The sequence below is a fragment of the Nerophis lumbriciformis genome, linkage group LG08 (genome assembly GCF_033978685.3).
Source record: "Nerophis lumbriciformis linkage group LG08, RoL_Nlum_v2.1, whole genome shotgun sequence".
In the NCBI taxonomy this organism is placed as follows: Eukaryota; Metazoa; Chordata; class Actinopteri; order Syngnathiformes; family Syngnathidae; genus Nerophis; species Nerophis lumbriciformis.
This window is the reverse complement of record NC_084555.2, coordinates 47,489,042-47,508,813: the sequence shown is the minus strand read 5'-3', so window position 1 is coordinate 47,508,813 and position 19,772 is coordinate 47,489,042. Positions and strand designations below refer to the sequence as shown.

The 19,772-nt window shown below is 39.7% G+C and overlaps 1 protein-coding gene across 4 annotated transcripts in view; it reads left to right on the top strand.

Moving 5' to 3' along the window:
• The first annotated feature begins 494 nt into the window (after positions 1 to 494).
• LOC133611214 (uncharacterized) overlaps positions 495 to 19,772 on the top strand; it is a 261,184-nt gene continuing 241,906 nt past the window's right edge. Inside the window, exons 1-4 of one of the 4 annotated variants that reach the window (XM_072913690.1) lie at positions 495 to 559; positions 940 to 1,089; positions 3,255 to 3,584; positions 4,434 to 4,667. In XM_072913690.1, the coding sequence (XP_072769791.1) occupies positions 969 to 1,089; positions 3,255 to 3,584; positions 4,434 to 4,667 (685 nt within the window). In that variant the 5' untranslated portion in view covers positions 495 to 559; positions 940 to 968. Of the gene's footprint in view, positions 1,090 to 3,254; positions 3,585 to 4,433; positions 4,668 to 8,302; positions 10,520 to 19,772 lie in introns of those variants that run through there. The other 3 variants (XM_072913692.1, XM_072913695.1, XM_072913691.1) reach the window with 3 other exon arrangements.

The following is a 19,772-nucleotide window of genomic DNA, read 5'->3' as shown; positions in this document are numbered from 1 at the left end:
ACTGAAATTTGGGAGTCTCCCGGGAAGGTCGGCAAGTATGAGAATTAGCGGTGCACCGCGGCACCGCTGCTGTATATGATCGGCGGGCCAGCTCTAGTGTTGTGTGAAGTGAATTATATTTATATAGCGCTTTTCTCTAGTGACTCAAAGCGCTTTACATAGTGAAACCCAATATCTAAGTTAAATTTAAACCAGTGTGGGTGGCACTGGGAGCTGGTGGGTAAAGTGTCTTGCCCAAGGACACAACGGCAGTGACTAGGATCGAACCGGCAACCCTCAAGTTGCTGGCACGGCCGCTCTACCAACCGAGCTATTCCGCCCCATAATAGTGTTAATTTGATATCACCTCACGGGCCAAGTGAAATTACACGGCGGGCCAAATTTGGCCCGCGGGCCAGAGTTTGACACCCATGCTCTAGAGCCATAGGTTCCCTACCCCTATGTTGTGAAATATCTGTAAAAGGAAGTGACTTGTCTCTTCGCGCATGCGTAGACTGATCGCGTCGTGTGACTGAAAGAAACAGGCGACGCTCAGAAGTGAGCAGTGAGGACTTTAAATGTAGGTTAATTCCAAATGTGTACTTTTTTATCGATTCATCGACCGTATGAAAAACTACTCTTTATTTATAATTGATGTCGGAATAAACTCTAATCGTTTCCGTGAACTTTGGAGCTTCTCGTGCTAGCTTAGCTTGCTAGTTAGCTTAGCATGAATTGATTAACGTGGACCCCGACTTAAAGAAGTTGAAAAACGTATTCGGGTGTTACCATTTAGTGGTCAATTGTACGGAATATGTACTGTACTGTGCAATCTACTCATAAAAGTCTCAATCAATCAATCAAAAGCTTGCTAGTTAGCTTAGCTTGCTAGTTAGCTTAGCTTGCTAGTTAGCTTAGCTTGCCGGCTTCTAACAAAAGAGACTTGGACGTCATCAACAGATCACTAAGCAGAGATCAAATAGGTGAAAATGTGCGAAAGAAGGGTAGCAGAGTACGAGGAGGAACTTTCTCCAACAAAAGAGAAGAATGAGCGACAACATCGACTGGAAGCTGTTTTGAATAAACCTCAAGTTGTGTTACACAGACCAGGTTTGTTTACGTCCTACTCTCACCTGTTTACTAACTTTGTATTGCATCATTAATACTATTCTTAAATATATTGTTTGTAGGAAAGGGGAATTGTCTTGTGAGGATGATGCACTGCTTTGTTTTTATATTGTTCGTGAAAACAAAACAGTTTCAGGCACAATGTGAAGAGGTTGATGTTCCTCTGTTTGTAACAATGTGACTTTTATAAAAAAACACCATATAATAAAGCATGTTTTTTAAGAGTTTATTTGGCCCACCCACAAACATCTCCATAGATAAAAGTATTTATTATGATGACAAAAACATGGTGTGAATATTTTAAGTGCTTTTGGAATGTGAATATATTGACCATTTCTAAGATATTTAAAGGGGATGTTCACAACTTCTCAGTTATATTTTTCAAACCAAAACATATAAGAAGAACACCACTGGCTAGCTTATGTTATACCGGTAACTATATACATATATATATATATATATATATATATATACTGTATGTTTGCATGTATGCATGTATATATATATATATATATATATATATATATATATATATATATATATATATATATATATATATATATTCAAGAAATCTCTGTTTTTTACAATTATTAATTATTTTGTTGGGTTGCGGGATAGGTTAATTGGCAACACTAAAGTGGCACGACATGCTTCTATCTGTTGAAAAGCTCTATGGAGATGATGATATCATTTTCCAGCATCATCTGGCACCTGCCCACAGTGCCAAAACCACCAGTAACTGGTGTATTGACCAGGGCATTACTGTCCTCGATTGGCCTGCCAACTCCCCTGACCTGAACCCCATAGAGAATTTGTGGGGTATTGTGAAGAAGAAGCTGAAAGACACCAAACCCAATAATGCAAATGAGCTAAAGGCCGCTATTGAAGCATCCTGGGCATCCATAACACCTCAGCTATGCCACAGGCTGATTGTCTCCATGCCACGCCGCATTGATGGCAGTAATCCGTGCAAAAGGATTCCCAACCAAGTACTGAGTGCATTAATTGACATTTTCAAATGTTTGATTTTGTTTCGCTGTTATAAGTCTTTTTTTTTAACTTGGTCTGAGGAAATATTAACATTTTTTGAGATAGGATTTTTGAGTTTTCTTAAGCTGTATGCCATAATCAGCAATATTAAAATAATAAAAGGCTTGCAATATTTCAGTTGATGTGTAATGAATCCAGAATGTATGGCATTTTTGTTTTTTTAATTGCATTACAGAAAATAAAGAACTTTATCACAATATTCTAATTTTCTGAGACAGTCCTGTGTGTGTATATATATATATGTATATATACTGTATGTATGTATGTATGTATATATATATATATATATATATATATATATATATATATATATATATATATATATATATATATATGTGTGTATGTATGTATGTATATACATGTGTGTATATATATATATATATACACAGAAAGCTCCCGAGCCCGGGATTGAACTCAGGACTACTCAGGACCTTCGTATTGTGTTAGAATAATTTTATCTAAGTTATCACAAAAACTTTGTGTTGAAATGAGTTCCCGGCGAGAAGACCGAAAGCTGTCTTTGAACCTACCAAGAAGAAGGCTTGTAAAACTCCACTGTGTAGCAAAATGAAGGTGTTCTGTTTCTTTCATGTATTGTAATCAACAGAAAGATATTGTCTGACCCAAGAACTACAAAAGCGAAGAGGAAGCAGGACCAGACTCCCCTCCAGGCACCGCTTCTTTGAACTGTTTTATGACCTTTTCTGTGAACTGTTTACGACCTTTTCTTTTGAACTGTTCTGTAACCAAAGGCAACGCTGTTTACGACCCACATCCCTTTGGAAGCAGCTGTTGCCATGTGGTCAGAGAAAGTCCAAATAAAGGAGGAGGTGTACAATCTTTCGCCAGAGGGTGCTGAGACACTGTACAAGAGTACAGTGTCTTGTACAGTGTCCAGGCGTCTCTCCTCAAATTGAGCCAAATTTAATTCTGTCTCTGTTGAATTCTTTGCCTCTTGTTTAATAGATGTCATCGGTGTTTGAACCTGACCACATGCACTAACCCCAGTTCCACTGTGCTGCCCATCTTAAATTTAAATGTACTATACAATATTTGACATGTCATAGTTAAAATGTGTTTTGTTTGTCTTTTTGCAGATGCCCGGCAGTTGATTGGACATCAAGAAGAAGGTCTCCCTCAGCCGCAGGGGAGAAGCTTCACTTTGAAGCAGGAGGATCCACAGCCACCACATCTTCACACGGAAAAGGAGGAGTCAAAGCCCCCACATGTTAACCAGGAACAGGAGGCGCCACAGACACCCCACATTAAAAAGGAGGAGGAGGAACTCTGGATCACACAGGAGGAAGCGTGTCTTCTAGGGCAGGAGGAGGCTGATCTCACCAAGTTTCCACTGACTGTTGTCTCTGTGAAGACTGAAGACCATGAAGAGAAACCACCTGAGTCCTCACAGCTTCATCACAGTCCAAGTAAGCACAACATCCAGATATCATTTACAATGTTTGTAACTAATGTTCATCCATCTCCACAAAGTGTAGGCATGCAAGTTTTAGGAACATCCATTCATCCACCCATTTGCTACCGCTTGTCCCTTTCGGGGCTGCAGGGGTGAATGGAGGCTATCCCAGCTAAATTTGGGCGGAAGGCGGCGTACACAAGTCGAGGAACTAAAAAAATGGCATCTTAATAACCTCTTAAGGCCCAAGCTGTTTGTTTACAATTTTTTTTAATTTCTCTTTGCTATTTGGGCTTTTTGGACCCTAATTAGAATAAAAACTAAGAATCATCTTTTGATATGATGTACTTAGTCCATAAGTACACAAACGTGTACCTCATGTTTAGTGACATGCTAATTCTTATTTTTGCACTTCTTTTTTTTTAAATTCCATTGTATGTTGTACTCTTCGGACACCACCAGATGGCAGTGTAAGTGTCCACATAAGCGGCCATAAGACCCCAATTCAGTAGTGTACACAATTTTGGAGACAAGAGCTAAAAGGTGCTGTCCACACATGTGGCCACTAAGCCTTTAGAGGTATAAAACCTAAAAATATTTCCCAAGACAGGCAGGCACTATAAAAAGCCTAAGCAATATGAGAGAAATGGAAATACAAAAAAGTTACTTGCTGTGATATTAAAGGGTATGGTAGTTTTACAGGCATTTGCTGTAATGTTACAGTAAATCTTGATTACAGTATTTTGCTGTGAAAAATACTGTACTAGAATGGATCAATACATTGTTTTTGAAACATCACATTGTAATACAAACTTGTTAAACCAGTGATCATATTTCACAATAATTCTTGTTTGTCCTGTAGACGTCCAGCAGCTGATTGGTTATCAAGAAGAACCTCTGCTTCAGTTGAAGGAGGAGCCTCAGTCCCCCCACATTAAAGAGGAAGAAGAGGAACTTTGGATCTCCCAGAAGGAAGAGTGTCTTCTAGGGCAGGAGGAGGCTGATCTCACCAAGTTTCACTTGACTGTTGTCTCTGTGAAGACTGAAGACCATGAAGAGAAACCACCTGAGTCCTCACAGCTTCATCACAGTCCAAGTAAGCACAACATCCACATATCATCTAATACAATGTTTGTAACTGATGTTTATTATTATTATTTATTATTTATTGAATGGATCCCCATTAGCTGACGCCAAGGCGACTGCTAGTCTTCCTGGGGTCCATATAGGAGCATACAAAACTAAAATACAAAGAATACATGCATTACCAGACATTATACAATGGAAAAATACAACATAAGATAAAAAGCTAGTTAAAACCAGTATTAAAAATTCACGTCATGTGGGCAGCTGCAATAGGTGTATCTTCAAAGCTGTCTTGAATGACAATTTACTTTGTGAGAGATTAATGTGAGATGGCAACCCATTCCAGAATGATGTACATCTATACATGACTGTATGTTTGAGGAGATTGGTCCTGGGAGCAGGAAGTGCCAAATAGCCATTGCTGGCATTCCTAGTGTCATGAATATGTGTGTTAGTTGATTTCAAAAACTGTTTGTAAAAGTAATACCTGGTGATTAGGGATGTCCCGATCCAGGTTTTTGCACTTCCGATCCGATATTGTTTTTGCATTTCCGATCCGATACTGATACTGACCGATACCGATACTGACCGATACTGGCCTATCCGAGCATGTATTAAAGTTTAAAGTTATTTAGCCTACTTAGTTGTCAGAATCATGTTGAAAAGGGTTTTAGTACTCTTGATAACAACTAGCCAGCTGAATTAGGGGAGTTTGAATAATACACAATGGTTGGTAACAAGAAACTGACCTGTTTATTCAAGGATAAACACAAAATAGACAAAATTATACATGACAAACAGAAATGGCATCATTGAACTAGGGCTGGGCGATATGGCCTTTTTTTAATATTGCGATATTTTAAGGCCATATTGCGATACACGATATATATCTCGATATTTTGCCTTAGCCTTGAATGAACACTTAATGCATATAATCACAGCAGTATGATGATTCTATGTGTTTTGATTGATTGATTGAGACTTTTATTAGTAGGTTGCACAGTGAAGTACATATTCCGTACAATTGACCACTAAATGGTAACACCCCAATAAGTTTATCAACTTGTTTAAGTCGGGGTCCACTTAAATTGATTCATGATACAGATATATACTATCAGATATATACTATCATCATAATACAGTCATCGCACAAGATAATCACATTGAATTATTTACATTATTTATAATCCAGGGTGTGGAGGGGGGCGCCGGATGTAAGTGTCAAAAAGACAGCCAAAAGAGTTTGATATGAGAATAAATCTAAAGTTAAAATATAGGGTAGAAATGTACCGGTACCCATTTGCAGGAAATGTAGTCTTGATTTTCAAAATGTTTTTTGTGCGTGGCATAGATTTGCTATGCGCAGAGGACGCTTAAACAGTGCGCAATTGCACAGGCTCGCACCTTAGAGGGAGCGTTGCTCGCACGGCTGCGCTAGCATCACAGCTAACGTTAGCCATGCTGCTACCTCTCTGCTCGGGGAGGACGTATACGTATGTGACGTGTGACGTGACAGTATGTGACGTATGACGTGACAGTATGTGACGTGTGTAAGAAGGTGCGCTCGCTGTCTGTGAGAGGGAGACACAGGAAAGAGTGAGAAGAGCCTGTCGTGTAATGCCAGCAGCTAAAAGCAACTGCGTGAGAATCCACAGACCTGTGGATGTGTTGAAGGTGTGCTGGAAAATGCGGAACGGAAATTACGGAGCAGCAGAAAAGTGGAATGTATTATTTAAATCGGTGCGTTGGAAAACACGGACCGGAGTTTTTTTTTAAACTGGATCTGGATCGGCATTTTCCCATGTCTTGCCGATACGCAATTTTTGGCAAATATCGGCAGCCGATCCGATCCAAATATCGGATCGGGACATCCCTACTGGTGATTGATCTAAAATGATAGTTCTAAAGAACATAAGGAGACTACAATGCATCTTTTGTTCAACAGACAACCAGGACAGGCGTGAATGCATAAATGAAATATTAGTGCGCAAAGAACATTTAAGTACCAGTCTAGCCGCTCTGTTCTGAACAAGTTGCAGTTTGTTCAGGTCAGACTTAGTCGTAGCGGACCATATTATAGGACAGTAATGAAGATGACAGAAAACCAAGGACTGTATGACTTGACCCATACAGATGTTCATCCTTCTCCACAAAGTGTAGGCATGCAATGTTTAGGAACATCCATTCATCCACCCATTTGCTACCGCTTGTCCCTTTTGGGGCCGCAGGAGTGAATGGAGGCTTCTGACAGACAATTGCATCTTTCATCTAGTGCTGCACACATGTTTCTGGATTCTGACTCATGGGGAAGGCAAAAGAATTGTCAAAGGATCTGCGAGAAAAGGTAATTGAACTGCATAAAACAGGAAAGGGGTATAAAAAGATATCCAAGGAATTGAGAATGCCAATCAGCAGTGTTCAAACGCTGATTAAAAAGTAGAAAATGAGGGATTCAGGTAGACCAGCAAAGATTTCAGCCACAACTGCCAGGAAAATTGTTTGCGATGCAAAGAAAAATCCACAAATAACTTCAGCTGAAATACAGAACTCTCTGAAAAATTGTGCTGTGGCTGTTTCAAGATTTCTGCGCAAATGTCACAAAGTATCCCGCTTACATTACGCCAAACAGCACAGAGACAAGCCTCAAAACTTCGGGAACAAAGTAATTTGGAGTGATGGCTTTCTTCTGGCGACTCGACCATGCAGCCCATTTTTTTGGGCTTTGTCCAGACTGGCCGGCTCCAAGGCTAGAGTTGCGAAGAGTGGGGGTCTTCGTGTAAAAGGTATTTAGGGGAGTGGTCCGAGAGGACATCAGAAGAGTCATCAGGCCCATACTCTTTCTCCTGGAAGCTGCAGTTCCAGTCTGAGGCTCGCTGAAACAAATAAAGCTTTTTGTTCGACGATTCCTCGTTGGCGTCTTCTTGGCTCATCACCCATCACATGACCAACAAATATACAACATATTAGCATTTAGATTACCAAATTGAGGTTGCAGCAGCGGAGGGGGAGGAGCTGTCAGCACGGATGCCAGCATAAAGGAAGTTTGTGTGTAAAACACACTTTGTTTTATTTCCCGCGGTGAGAATGGGACATTTCCTCTTCCTCTGGGAATTGGAATTGATGTCCACGACTTCGGACATCAGCGATTCCCAAGCAGCCACTGCCTCAGAAGTAAAGTCTTCTATGTCGTTCTTCTATCCCAGCTGAATGTGGGCGGAAGGCGGCGTACACAAGTCAAGGAACTAAAAAAATGGCGTCTTAATAACCTCTTAAGGCCCAAGCTGTTTGTGTACATGCTTTTTTTTATTTCTCTTTGCTATTTAGGCTTATTGGACCCTAATTAGAATAAAAACTAAGAATCATCTTTTGATATGATGTACTTAGTCCATAAGTACACAAATGTGTACTTCATGTTTAGTGACATGCTAATTCTTATTTTTACACTTTTTTTCCCTCCAAATTCCATTGTATGTTATACTCTTCTGACACCACCAGATGGCAGTATAAGTGTCCACATAAGCGGCCATGAGACCCCAATTCAGTAGTGTACACAATTTTGGAGATAACAGCTAAAAGGTGCTGTCCACACATGTGGCCACTAAGCCTTTAGAGATTTTAAAATGTGTTTTGTTTGTGTTTTTGCAGATGCCCAGCAGTTGATTGGACGTCAAGAAGAAGGTCTCCCTCAGCCGCAGGGGAGAAGCTTCACTTTGAAGCAGGAGGCGCCACAGACACCCCACATTAAAAAGGAAGAGGAAGAACTCTGGATCACTCAGAAGGAAGAGTGTCTTCTAGGGCAGGAGGAGGCTGATCTCACCAAGTTTCACTTGACTGGTGTCTCTGTGAAGACTGAAGACCATGAAGAGAAACCACCTGAGTCCTCACAGCTTCACCACAGTCCAAGTAAGGACAACAGAGCCGTTGAACCTTCAAGCCGCAGCTCACCACAACTCATGACAACAGAAACCGATGGAGACCACTGTGGAGGATCACAAGCAGACAAGCTCTTAGCTCCACTGTCAGATGGTGACCACGCGTCACACGATAATGTAAATATGGAATCACACACGAGACAAAAACCTTTCAATTGTTCAGTTTGTGGTAAAACGTTATCTAAAGAATGTATTTTGCGAAGACACATGAAAACACACATACACTATAGTTGTTCCGTTTGTGCCAAAGGTTTTGTTAGAAACAGTGAATTGACGCGACACATGAGGACACACACAGGAGAAAAACCTTTCAGTTGTCCAGTTTGCAGTGAAAGATTCTCAAGGGAACGTCCCATGCAATCACACATTAAAACACACACAGGAGTAAAACCTTTTATGTGTTCCATTTGCGCTAAAGGCTTTGTTGTAAACTCTAGGTTGATACTACACATGCAGACTCACACAGGAGAAAAACCTTTCAGTTGCTCAAACTGTGGAAAAAAGTTCTCTGCAAGGAGAACAATGCTGTCACACATGAGAACACACACCGGAGAAGACCTTTTCAGTTGCTCAAACTGTGGAAGAAAGTTCACTGAAAGGAGAAAAATGCTGTCACACATGAGAACACACACAGGAGAAAAACCTTTCAGTTGTTCAGTGTGTGGTAAAAGATTCTCTCACAAAAATAGTATGCAAAGACATGAGATGGTAAAACATTAGAGGTGGGAATCTTTGGGCACCTCACGATTTGATTCCAAATTGATTATTGATACATCTTTTATTTATGTGTATTGATGCAGTTGTACATTTCTTTTCGTTTCACTAAATATGAGTTTATCACTTGCAACTTTAAAAAATTAAACAAATGTAAATTTGTGCAAAACTGGAACATAAGAGACCTATAACAAAGGAGCTGGTCGGATCGCTCGGTAAGGTGGTCTTTAAACACACCGTGTCGGTGGAGAATAAACAAGTGCTGTGTGTCTTGAAGTGAAGCACGGGAAATACTTGTTGGAATTTGGCCTGTTGTTGTCATAAAATTGGCAATAAAAGATAAAAAGTAAGCCAGGCTTTGTTTTCTTCTGGACGCTACAATACATTATATTACTTTATTTTGTTAGGTGTGGCGGCTAATATAAAGCCGTACATCAAAGAGAAATCCTAAATTTAGTTAAACCGAATGTATAGCGTAGCGCTTTTATTTTGTGTGATTGTTCTGAGAAAGTGTCTTGACATGTTTTAATGTCGGATCAACAGTTTGCAATTTAAAAAAATCTCCTTTTGACACACTGCCGGCCGTTTTTCATTTCTGTTGAGCTTTTATGTCATCGTATTTACTAAATCAGTCACAGTGACAATCGAAATGTTATGTTATCACTGCACCTCAACCGTATCCTGAACACTGAAGTGAAGCACATCCCACCTCTGAACGACACGCGCAGCAGGCGTTTGCTGCAGGGATGTCGCCTCGCGGCGGGAAATAGTCTTTTGTCGGGAGAACAACTTGCCACGGTTTTGAACCTGATATGTCAAAAAGGAAGTGTTCACGTTAATCGCCCGATAAAAAAAATTAGTGCAGTTATTGAAATGTATAGTTTACGTGTTATCGCGTTAACTTTGACAGCCCTACTTTACATACAATAAATAAAAAGATTATCGACGTTTACTAATCAATTTTATAATCGTGCATGTACGAATTTGCGATGCATCTAAAAATCAATTATTTCAAAACACACACAGGAGAATAACCTTTCTTTTTTGGAAGTCCTATTTGAATTAGGGTTGTACGGTATAGCGGTACTAGTATACTGTAGTATCGCGGCACTAATGAATCAAAAACGGTCCTATACTCTGTTTGAAAAGTACCGGTTCCTGGGCATTGCTGGTTTTACAAGCAGAGGAGCGTGTTCGGCAGCGCACAATCACGGAGTACTAACAAGCAGACACGGTGTGTAGACAGAAAAGGGAGAATGAACGCATTTTGGCCTAGATATAGGTGAAGCTATCCGGAAGAAGTGCTTTAAAGCAGCTAACATCCATCCGCCGTCTGCAGTGTTGTAGCTACTTCTACATTGCTAATCCTCGCCTCTTTGGCGACAAATAAAGTAAGTTTCTTACAAGTATCATTATCACTGCAGGACGAGGAATAGCTAAACATGCTTCACTACACACCGTAGGAGGATACAATAGCTCACCGGCGTCACCGCTAACAAAAGCTAGCGCGCCTGAATGTAAACAAATGCCTTGGGCGGATCTACACCTGACATCCACTGTAATGATACCAAATACAGGAGCGTATCTAGTCGATACTACTATGATTACATCGATATTTTTTATCGTCACAAAATCTTTTTTCCTTTTTGTTTATAAAGTCAGTAAATATGTCCCTGAACACACAAGGACTTTGAATATGACCAATGTATGATCCTGTAACTACTTGGTATCGGATCGATACCTAAATTTGTGGTATCATCTAAAACTAGCGATGTCCGATAATGGCTTTTTGCCGATATCCTATATTCCGACATTGTCCAACTCTTTAATTACTGGTACCGATATCAACCGATACCGATATCAACCGATACATGCAGTCGTGGAATTAACACATTATTATGCCTAATTTGGACAACCAGGTATGGTGAAGATAAGGTACTTTTTAAAAAAGTTTATAAAATAAGATAAATAAATTAAAAACATTTTCTTGAATAAAAAAGAAAGTAAAACCATATAGAAACAGTTACATAGAAACTAGTAATGAATGAAAATTAGTCAAATTAACATGCAATCCATTTCTTGATTTATTTTCCACCAGTACCTAAAATAAATGTACTTAATGTTTTGAAATTGAGAAAATTAGGTGAGCTGGTTGGGTCCTCACTGGGTTCAGACTTACATGCCTCGCAATCCATATCAAGACTAGAGTCCGGATTTTAGAAAAGCCATGCAATAGTACATTAGTGACGATGTAGGAGTTCATTCAAATTAGGGTTGTCCCAATACCAATATTTTAGTACTGGTACCAAAATGTATTTCTATACTTTTCTAAATAAAGGGAACCACTAAAAAATGGCATTATTGGCTTTATTTTAACAAAAAAATCTTAGGGTACATTAAACATATCTTTATTATTGCAATCGAAGAGCAAATTTGTCCTTAAAGGGGAACATTATCACAATTTCAGAAGGGTTAAAACCATTAAAAATCAGTTCCCAGTGGCTTATTTTATTTTTCGAAGTTTTTAAAAAAAATTTACCCATCACGCAATATCCCTAAAAAAAAGCTTCAAAGTGCCTGATTTTAACCATCGTTATATACACCCGTCCATTTTCCTGTGACGTCACACAGTGATGCCAATACAAACAAACATGGCGGATAGAACAGCAAGCTATAGCGACATTAGCTCGGATTCAGACTCGGATTTCAGCGGCTTAAGCGATTCAACAGATTACGAAAATTGCGATCTTATCAAAAAACCAAACCCCAAAACTCAAAATTGCACTCTAGCGCCCCCTAGGAAAAAACAGACAAAACTGCTTGTAACTTCCGGTAGGAATGTTGTAGAGATAAAAAAACAAAAAAAACAACAGGAAGTTGGCAATTCCCCCTTCAAAACAAACGTTTACTAAAAACAGTCACTTTTGCCTCTTTGAGCTGTAATTTGGCCCCCTTAACATGCTTCAAAACTCACCAAACTGGACACACACATCAGGACTGGCAAAAATTGCTATCTAATAAAAAAACCCAACCCAAAACTCAAAATTGCGCTCTAACGCCCCCTAGGTTAAAACAGACAGAACTGCTTGTAACTTCCGGTAGGAATGTCATAGAGACATGAAACAAAAACCTCTATGTAGATTTCTATCTAGATTTCATACATTGACATCCTTCAGCAAAAATCAACAAGAAGTTGGCAATTCCCCCTTCAAAACAAAAGTTTACTAAAAACAGTCACTTTTGCCTCTTTGAGCTGTAATTTGACCCCCTTAACATGCTTCAAAACTCACCAAACTGGACACACACATCAGGACTGGCAAAAATTGCTATCTAATAAAAAAAACCAACCCCAAAACTCAAAATTGCGCTCTAGCGCCCCCTAGGAAGAAAACAGACACAACTGCTCCTAGGAAGAAAACAGACAAAACTGCCTGTAACTTCCAGTAGGAAACAAAAACCTCTATGTAGGTCTCACTTAGACCTACATTTCATATATTGACAAACCCCAGCAAAAATCAACAGGAAGTTTGCAATTCCCCCTTCAAAACAAAAGTTTTGTAAAAACCGGTCATCTTTTTTTCAAACATTATCTCCTCTGAGCGCGTTTGTCGTGTCGGCATCAAACTACCACAGGAGAGGGATTGAACCCTTCTGATTAAAAATTGACCAAAGAGTTTTAATTACTGCTCCGGTTTGGATTTTATGTGCCGTCAAAGTCGGTCCCGTCCATCGCTGCTTGCAGCTTTAATTTTAATGATTATTTTTACAATACATCACTGTAAATAGAAATACAGTGCCGCTGTTTAATTTAATGTTTGCAACTCAGCTGCTAGTTCTTTACCATAATAAAATGTGGTACCCTAAAATCATGAACCGGGGATTTTACAGTTAAAAAAAACATTAACTGGCAGCTCAGTCGACTTAATTTTACTGTAAAAAAACAAACATTGGTTGTTTTTTTCAACTTACAGTGATATGTTGTAAAAAAAAAAAAAAAAAAACTCCCTAAATTTTACAGTAAAATATACAGTCGTGCTCATAAGTTTACATACCCTGGGAGAATTTATGATTTCTCTGCCATTCTTCAGAGAATATGAATGATAACACAAAAACCTTTCTTTCACTCATGCTTAATGGTTGTGTGAAGCTATTTATTTTGCAAACAACTGTTTACTCTTTTTAAATCAAAATGACAAAAGAAAGTACCCAAATGACCCTGATCAAAAGTTTACATACCCCAGTGACTTTGATCTGATAACATGCACAAAAGTTGACACAAACAGGTTTGAATGGCTAATCAAGGTTCCAATCCTCACCTGTGACCTGTTTGTTTGTAATTAATGTGTGTGTATAAAAGGTCAGTGAGTTTCTGGGCTTCTGACAGGCCATTGCATCTTTCATCCAGTGCTGCACAGATGTTTCTGGATTCTGAGTCATGGGGAAGGCAAAATAATTGTCAAAGGATCTGCGAGAAAAGGTAATTGAATTGCATAAAACAGGAAAGGGGTATAAAAAGATATCCAAGGAATTGAGAATGCCAATCAGCAGTGTTCAAACACTGATTAAGAAGTAGAAAATGAGGGATTCAGGTAGACCAGCAAAGATTTCAGCCACAACTGCCAGGAAAATTGTTTGAGATGCAAAGAAAAATCCACAAATAACTTCAGCTGAAATACAGAACTCTCTGAAAAATTGTGCTGTGTCTGTTTCAAGATGCACAATAAGGAGGCACTTGAAGAAAAATGGGCTGCACGGTCAAGTCGCCAGAAGAAAGCCATTTCTGCGCAAATGTCACAAAGTATCCCGCTTACATTACGCCAAACAGCACAGAGACAAGCCTCAAAACTTCTGGAACAAAGTAATTTGAAATGATGGCTTTCTTCAGGCGACTCGACCATGCAGCCCATTTTTCTGGGCTTTGTCCAGACTGGCCGGCTCCAAGGCTAGAGTTACGAAGAGTGGGGGTCTTCGTGTAAAAGGTATTTAGGGGAGTGGTGCGAGAGGACATCAGAAGAGTAATCAAGCCCATACTCTTTCTCCTGGAAGCTGCAGTTCCAGTCTGAGGCTCGCTGAAACAAATAAAGCTTTTTGTTCGACGATTCCTCGTTGGCGTCTTCTTGGCTCATCACCCATCACATGACCAACAAATATACAACATATTAGCATTTAGATTACCAAATTGAGGTTGCAGCAGCGGAGGGGGAGGAGCTGTCGGCACGGATGCCAGCATAAAGGAAGTTTGTGTGTAGAACACACTTGGTTTTATTTCCCGCGGCGAGAACGGGACATTCCCTCTTCCTCTGGGAATTGGAATTGATGTCCACGACTTCAGACATCAGCGATTCCCAAGCAGCCACTGCCTCAGAAGTAAAGTCTTCTATGTCGTTCTTTTCCTCCTCATACCCCACGGCATCCGTGCTTCAGCTCTCATCTCCTCGTATATTCTTCTTCTTTCTCCCATCACGAGGAACACTTCTGGCTGGGTCAATCTGTTACGTTCGGGTTGCATTGCTGCGATAGTCGAGTTCTCAAAGATGCATACCTGCCAACTACTCCGGTTTTCCCGTAATTAGTACGGTTTTCATCAACCTACGGTTACGGTTGCAGTGATAAAAAATACGGTTTTTCATTAATTAAAAAAAATAATTTTTTTTTAAGTTTTATTCACGAAATCGCGTAACAACAATCACAATCAACACTGCTTCCCGTAACTTCCTATCGAGCCATTCCGAATGCCATGCGCGAGGCTATTTATAGCACCGCTGCCAAGCACGAGGCACCTGTTGCCATTGTTTCCAAACGAGCGAACGATCATGGAATCAGCCGGAGAAAAATCGCAAACGAGTCTTAAACCGAAAAGAAAACTGCAGTCATTCCGTGAAGAATATTCAAAAGCCTATCCGGGAATAATTATCCGTTCCAAAAAGGGTGAACACTACGCGAATTGCACCTTGTGCAGACAAGATTTTTCGATCGGACACGGAGGAATTAGCGATGTAAAAGACCACGTTGGGACAAAAAAACACAAGTCTAATGCCGTTGCTAGCGATACAAGTGGAAAACTTTCAACGTTTTTCGGATTTTAGCCAGAAAAAGGTAATGACACCAATGTTATCTATTGGAATTGTTTAGTACTGTTATACTGTTAAAAGTGTTTATACTATTTATGCTTTCAAGTCCAAGTTGAAGAAATCTTGTTAAATGTTGACAGCATAACTACCAAAATACAGAAGTATGTCCTTAATATTTTTGCAGTGCTATTTCTGTTGAAAAGTTCAAATGATTACATTAGAGATGTGATGTGCCACTTTTCAAGTGTCTGATGGCTTCAATTAATTTTCATTAATTTTTCATATTTTGAATTCTTTTGAAAGGCTTACAAAAAAACTACATTTGAATTGTAATTCCATGCTATTGACAGGACTATTAATTTTAATGAAGTTAGCTTACCATGTTTACAGTATGATAATTGTGATAGAAATGTGAATTTTAGGCACAGAATATTTTTTACAATTGAACAAGGCAGTAGATTATACAAGCTTGGACAGAAAGTTAATAATGACACCAATTTTTTTTTTAATGGAATTGTTTAGTACTGTTTTACCATTTGTTTACTGTAAAAAGTGTTTATACTGTTTATACTTTCAAGTAACAAATTGAAGTCTTGTGAAAGGTTGACAGGATAACTGGCATTAACTGTCAAAATAATTTCAAACTATTGAAGTTAGCTTACAGACTAAACATGTCAATCAACCCATATGATTTTTGCTGTAATATTTTTGTTTTGAAAAGTCACTGTGACTGATAGAAAAGTGATGGATTTAGCAACATTTTAACCTGTCTGAATGCAATCAATCATACTAGGTTTTTCTGATTTCAAAAGTTGGCAGGTATGAAGATGCAGAGAAACAGGCAGGAGGCGGCAGGAACAGCAGTGCAGGTAAGGTGAATGTTTATTCCACTGACGAGGGCAAAAAAAGTACAAAAGATAAACGTGCCGACGACACGGGAAGGTATTGAAAGGTTATACAAAAAACTTAGCTTGAGAGTAGCTACCAAACATAAACTTACATGTACAGGAATCAGAGGGTGGCAGAGTTAACAATTGACCTGGGAGACACCAAAGTACAAACCCCGTTTCCATATGAGTTGGGGAATTGTGTTAGATGTAAATATAAACGGAATACAATGATTTGCAAATCATTTTCAACCCATATTCAGTTGAATATGCTACAAAGACAACATATTTGATGTTCAAATTGATAAACTTTTTTTTTTTTTTTTGCAAATAATCATTAACTTTAGAATTTAATGCCAGCAACACGTGACAAAGAAGTTGGGAAAGGTGGCAATAAATACTGATAAAGTTGAGGAATGCTCATCAAACACTTATTTGGAACATCCCACAGGTGTGCAGGCTAATTGGGAACAGGTGGGTGCCATGATTGGGTATAAAAACAGCTTCCCAAAAAATGCTCAGTCTTTCACAAGAAAGAATGGGGCGAGGTACACCACTTTGTCCACAACTGCGTGAGCAAATAGTCAAACAGTTTAAGAACAACGTTTCTCAAAGTGCAATTGCAAGAAATTTAGGGATTTCAACATCTACGGTCCATAATATCATCAAAAGGTTCAGAGAATCTGGAGAAATCACTCCACGTAAGCGGCATGGCCGGAAACCAACATTGAATGACCGTGACCTTCGATCCCTCAGACGGCACTGTATCAAAAGCCGACATCAATCTCTAAAGGATATCACCACATGGGCTCAGGAACACTTCAGAAAACCACTGTCACTAAATACAGTTGGTCGCTACATCTGTAAGTGCAAGTTAAAGCTCTACTATGCAAAGCGAAAGCCATTTATCAACAACATCCAGAAACGCCGCCGGCTTCTCTGGGCCCGAGATCATCTAAGATGGACTCATGCAAAGTGGAAAAGTGTTCTGTGGTCTGACGAGTCCACATTTCAAATTGTTTTTGGAAATATATTCGACATCGTGTCATCCGGACCAAAGGGGAAGCGAACCATCCAGACTGTTATCGATGCAAAGTTGAAAAGCCAGCATCTGTGATGGTATGGGGGTGTATTAGTGCCCAAGGCATGGGTAACTTACACATCTGTGAAGGCGCCATTAATGCTGAAAGGTACATACAGGTTTTGGAACAACATATGCTGCCATCTAAGCGCCGCCATTATCATGGACCCCCCTGCTTATTTCAGCAAGACAATGCCAAGCCACATTCAGCACGTGTTACAACAGCGTGGCTTCGTAAAAAAAGAATTCGGGTACTTTCTTGGCCCGCCTGCAGTCCAGACCTGTCTCCCATCGAAAATGTGTGGCGCATTATGAAGCGTAAAATACGACAGCGGACACCCCGGACTGTTGAACGACTGAAACTCTACATAAAACAAGAATGGGAAAGAATTCCACTTTCAAAGCTTCAACAATTAGTTTCCTCAGTTCCCAATCGTTTATTGAGTGTTGTTAAAAAAAGGTGATGCAACACAGTGGTGAACATGCCCTTTCCCAACTACTTTGGCACGTGTTGCAGCCATGAAATTCTAAGTTAATTATTATTTGCAAAAAAATAAAAAAAGTTTACGAGTTTGAACATCAAATATGTTGTCTTTGTAGTGCATTCAATTGAATATGAGTTGAAAAGGATTTGCAAATCATTGTATTCCGTTTATATTTACATCTAACACAATTTCCCAACTCATATGGAAACGGGGTTTGTACGTATTGACTGCTTTCTTTTTTAATTTAAACCAGCCGTAGTAGGATAAGTCATTGGACTGAACCTCTGAGTCCTGATTCAGTAAAAAAGGTTGATTCAATCATGACTCACCCATCACTAGTGAGGGTGCGCATACATTGCAGCGGGAGACGAAGGGAAGAGAGACGAAAGTTAGTGAAAGTAAGAATAGTTACGAAGTAATCTTTTGTTGAACAGCACCAAGGATCAGTCAGGTTGTGAGTAACGGTTCACAGAATTTTATTGGACAGAAGAGCAGCACACAGATCTACTTTTCTGAGACGTGTGCTATATGTGATAATGTGTGAAGTGTGTATTTAACCTTGAGCACAAGTAGACAAAGTGGCATAACTAATAATAGCAAGGTTGAACCATAGAAACATGTCATGGATGCTGTATCTTGCGATGTGTGACTTAACGTGGCTACACAACAATTTTCTACATCTAAAGACATTTTGTATCCGTTGCAATTCTCACACAAATATAAAAAAATAGCATTGAACAGTTTTAATGGTTATGTGTGTGGTGTGCTACCATCACATCAACACAACACGCATATTGCAATTCTGCCCCACCACCGAGCCAGACTCCAGTCCTCCAAGTCCCAAATCTCACGTGAACAAATGTGATCCGACAAAATCAAAGAAGAAGAAACATACATTATATTGCCAAAAGTATGTGGCCACCCATCCAAATGATGAGAGTCAGGTGTCCTAATCACTCGGCCCGGTGTATCAAATCAAGCACTTAGGCATGGAGACTGTTTCTACAAACATTTGTGAAAGAATGGGCCGCTCTCAGTGATTTCCAGCGTGGAACTGTCATAGGATGCTACCTGTACAACAAATTCAGTCGAGAAATTTCCCCGCTCCTAAATATTCCAAAATCAACTTTATTATAAGAAAAGTGAAGAGTTTGGGAACAAAAGCAAGTCAGCCACCAGGTGGTAGGCCACGTAAACTGACAGAGAGGGGTCAGCGGATGCTGAAACGCATAGTGCAAAGACTTTCTGCACAGTCAGTTGCTACAGAGCTCCAAACTTCATGTCACCTTCCAATTAGCCCACGTACAGTACGCAGAGAGCTTCATGGAATGGGTTTCCATGGCCGAGCAGCTGCATCTAAGCCATGCATCACCAAGTCCAATGCAAAGCGTGGGATGCAGTGGTGTAAAGCACGTCGCAACTGGACTCTAGATCAGTGGAGACGCCTTCTTTGGAGTGATGAATCACGCTTTTCCATCTGGCAATCTGATGAACCTGTCTGGGTTTGAAAGTTGTCAGGAGAACGCTACATTTCGGACTGCATTGTGCCGAGTGTGGAATTTGGTGGAGGAGGAATTATGGTGTGGGGTTGCTTTTCAGGAGTTGGGCTTGGCCCCTTAGTTCCAGTGAAAGGAACTTTGAATGCTCCAGGATACCAAAACATTTTGGACAATTCCATGGGATGGCACTTCAAGTTCATATGTGAGTAAAGGCAGGTGGCCAAATACTTTTGGCAATATAGTGTAGCAACCACTGGAACACAATAACAGGCAACATCGAAGAGGACAGGAGACGAGGGAATGATGGTGGTCTGGAGACCATTTTTTGACAAAAAAAATCCCTAACTAAACTGCTGAGTGGGTGTTGGAACAGGGTGTGTATTTTTATCCCAGTTATTAATTTAGTGAAAAACGTGAAAATATTCTAACAGTTATCTTTAATGTAT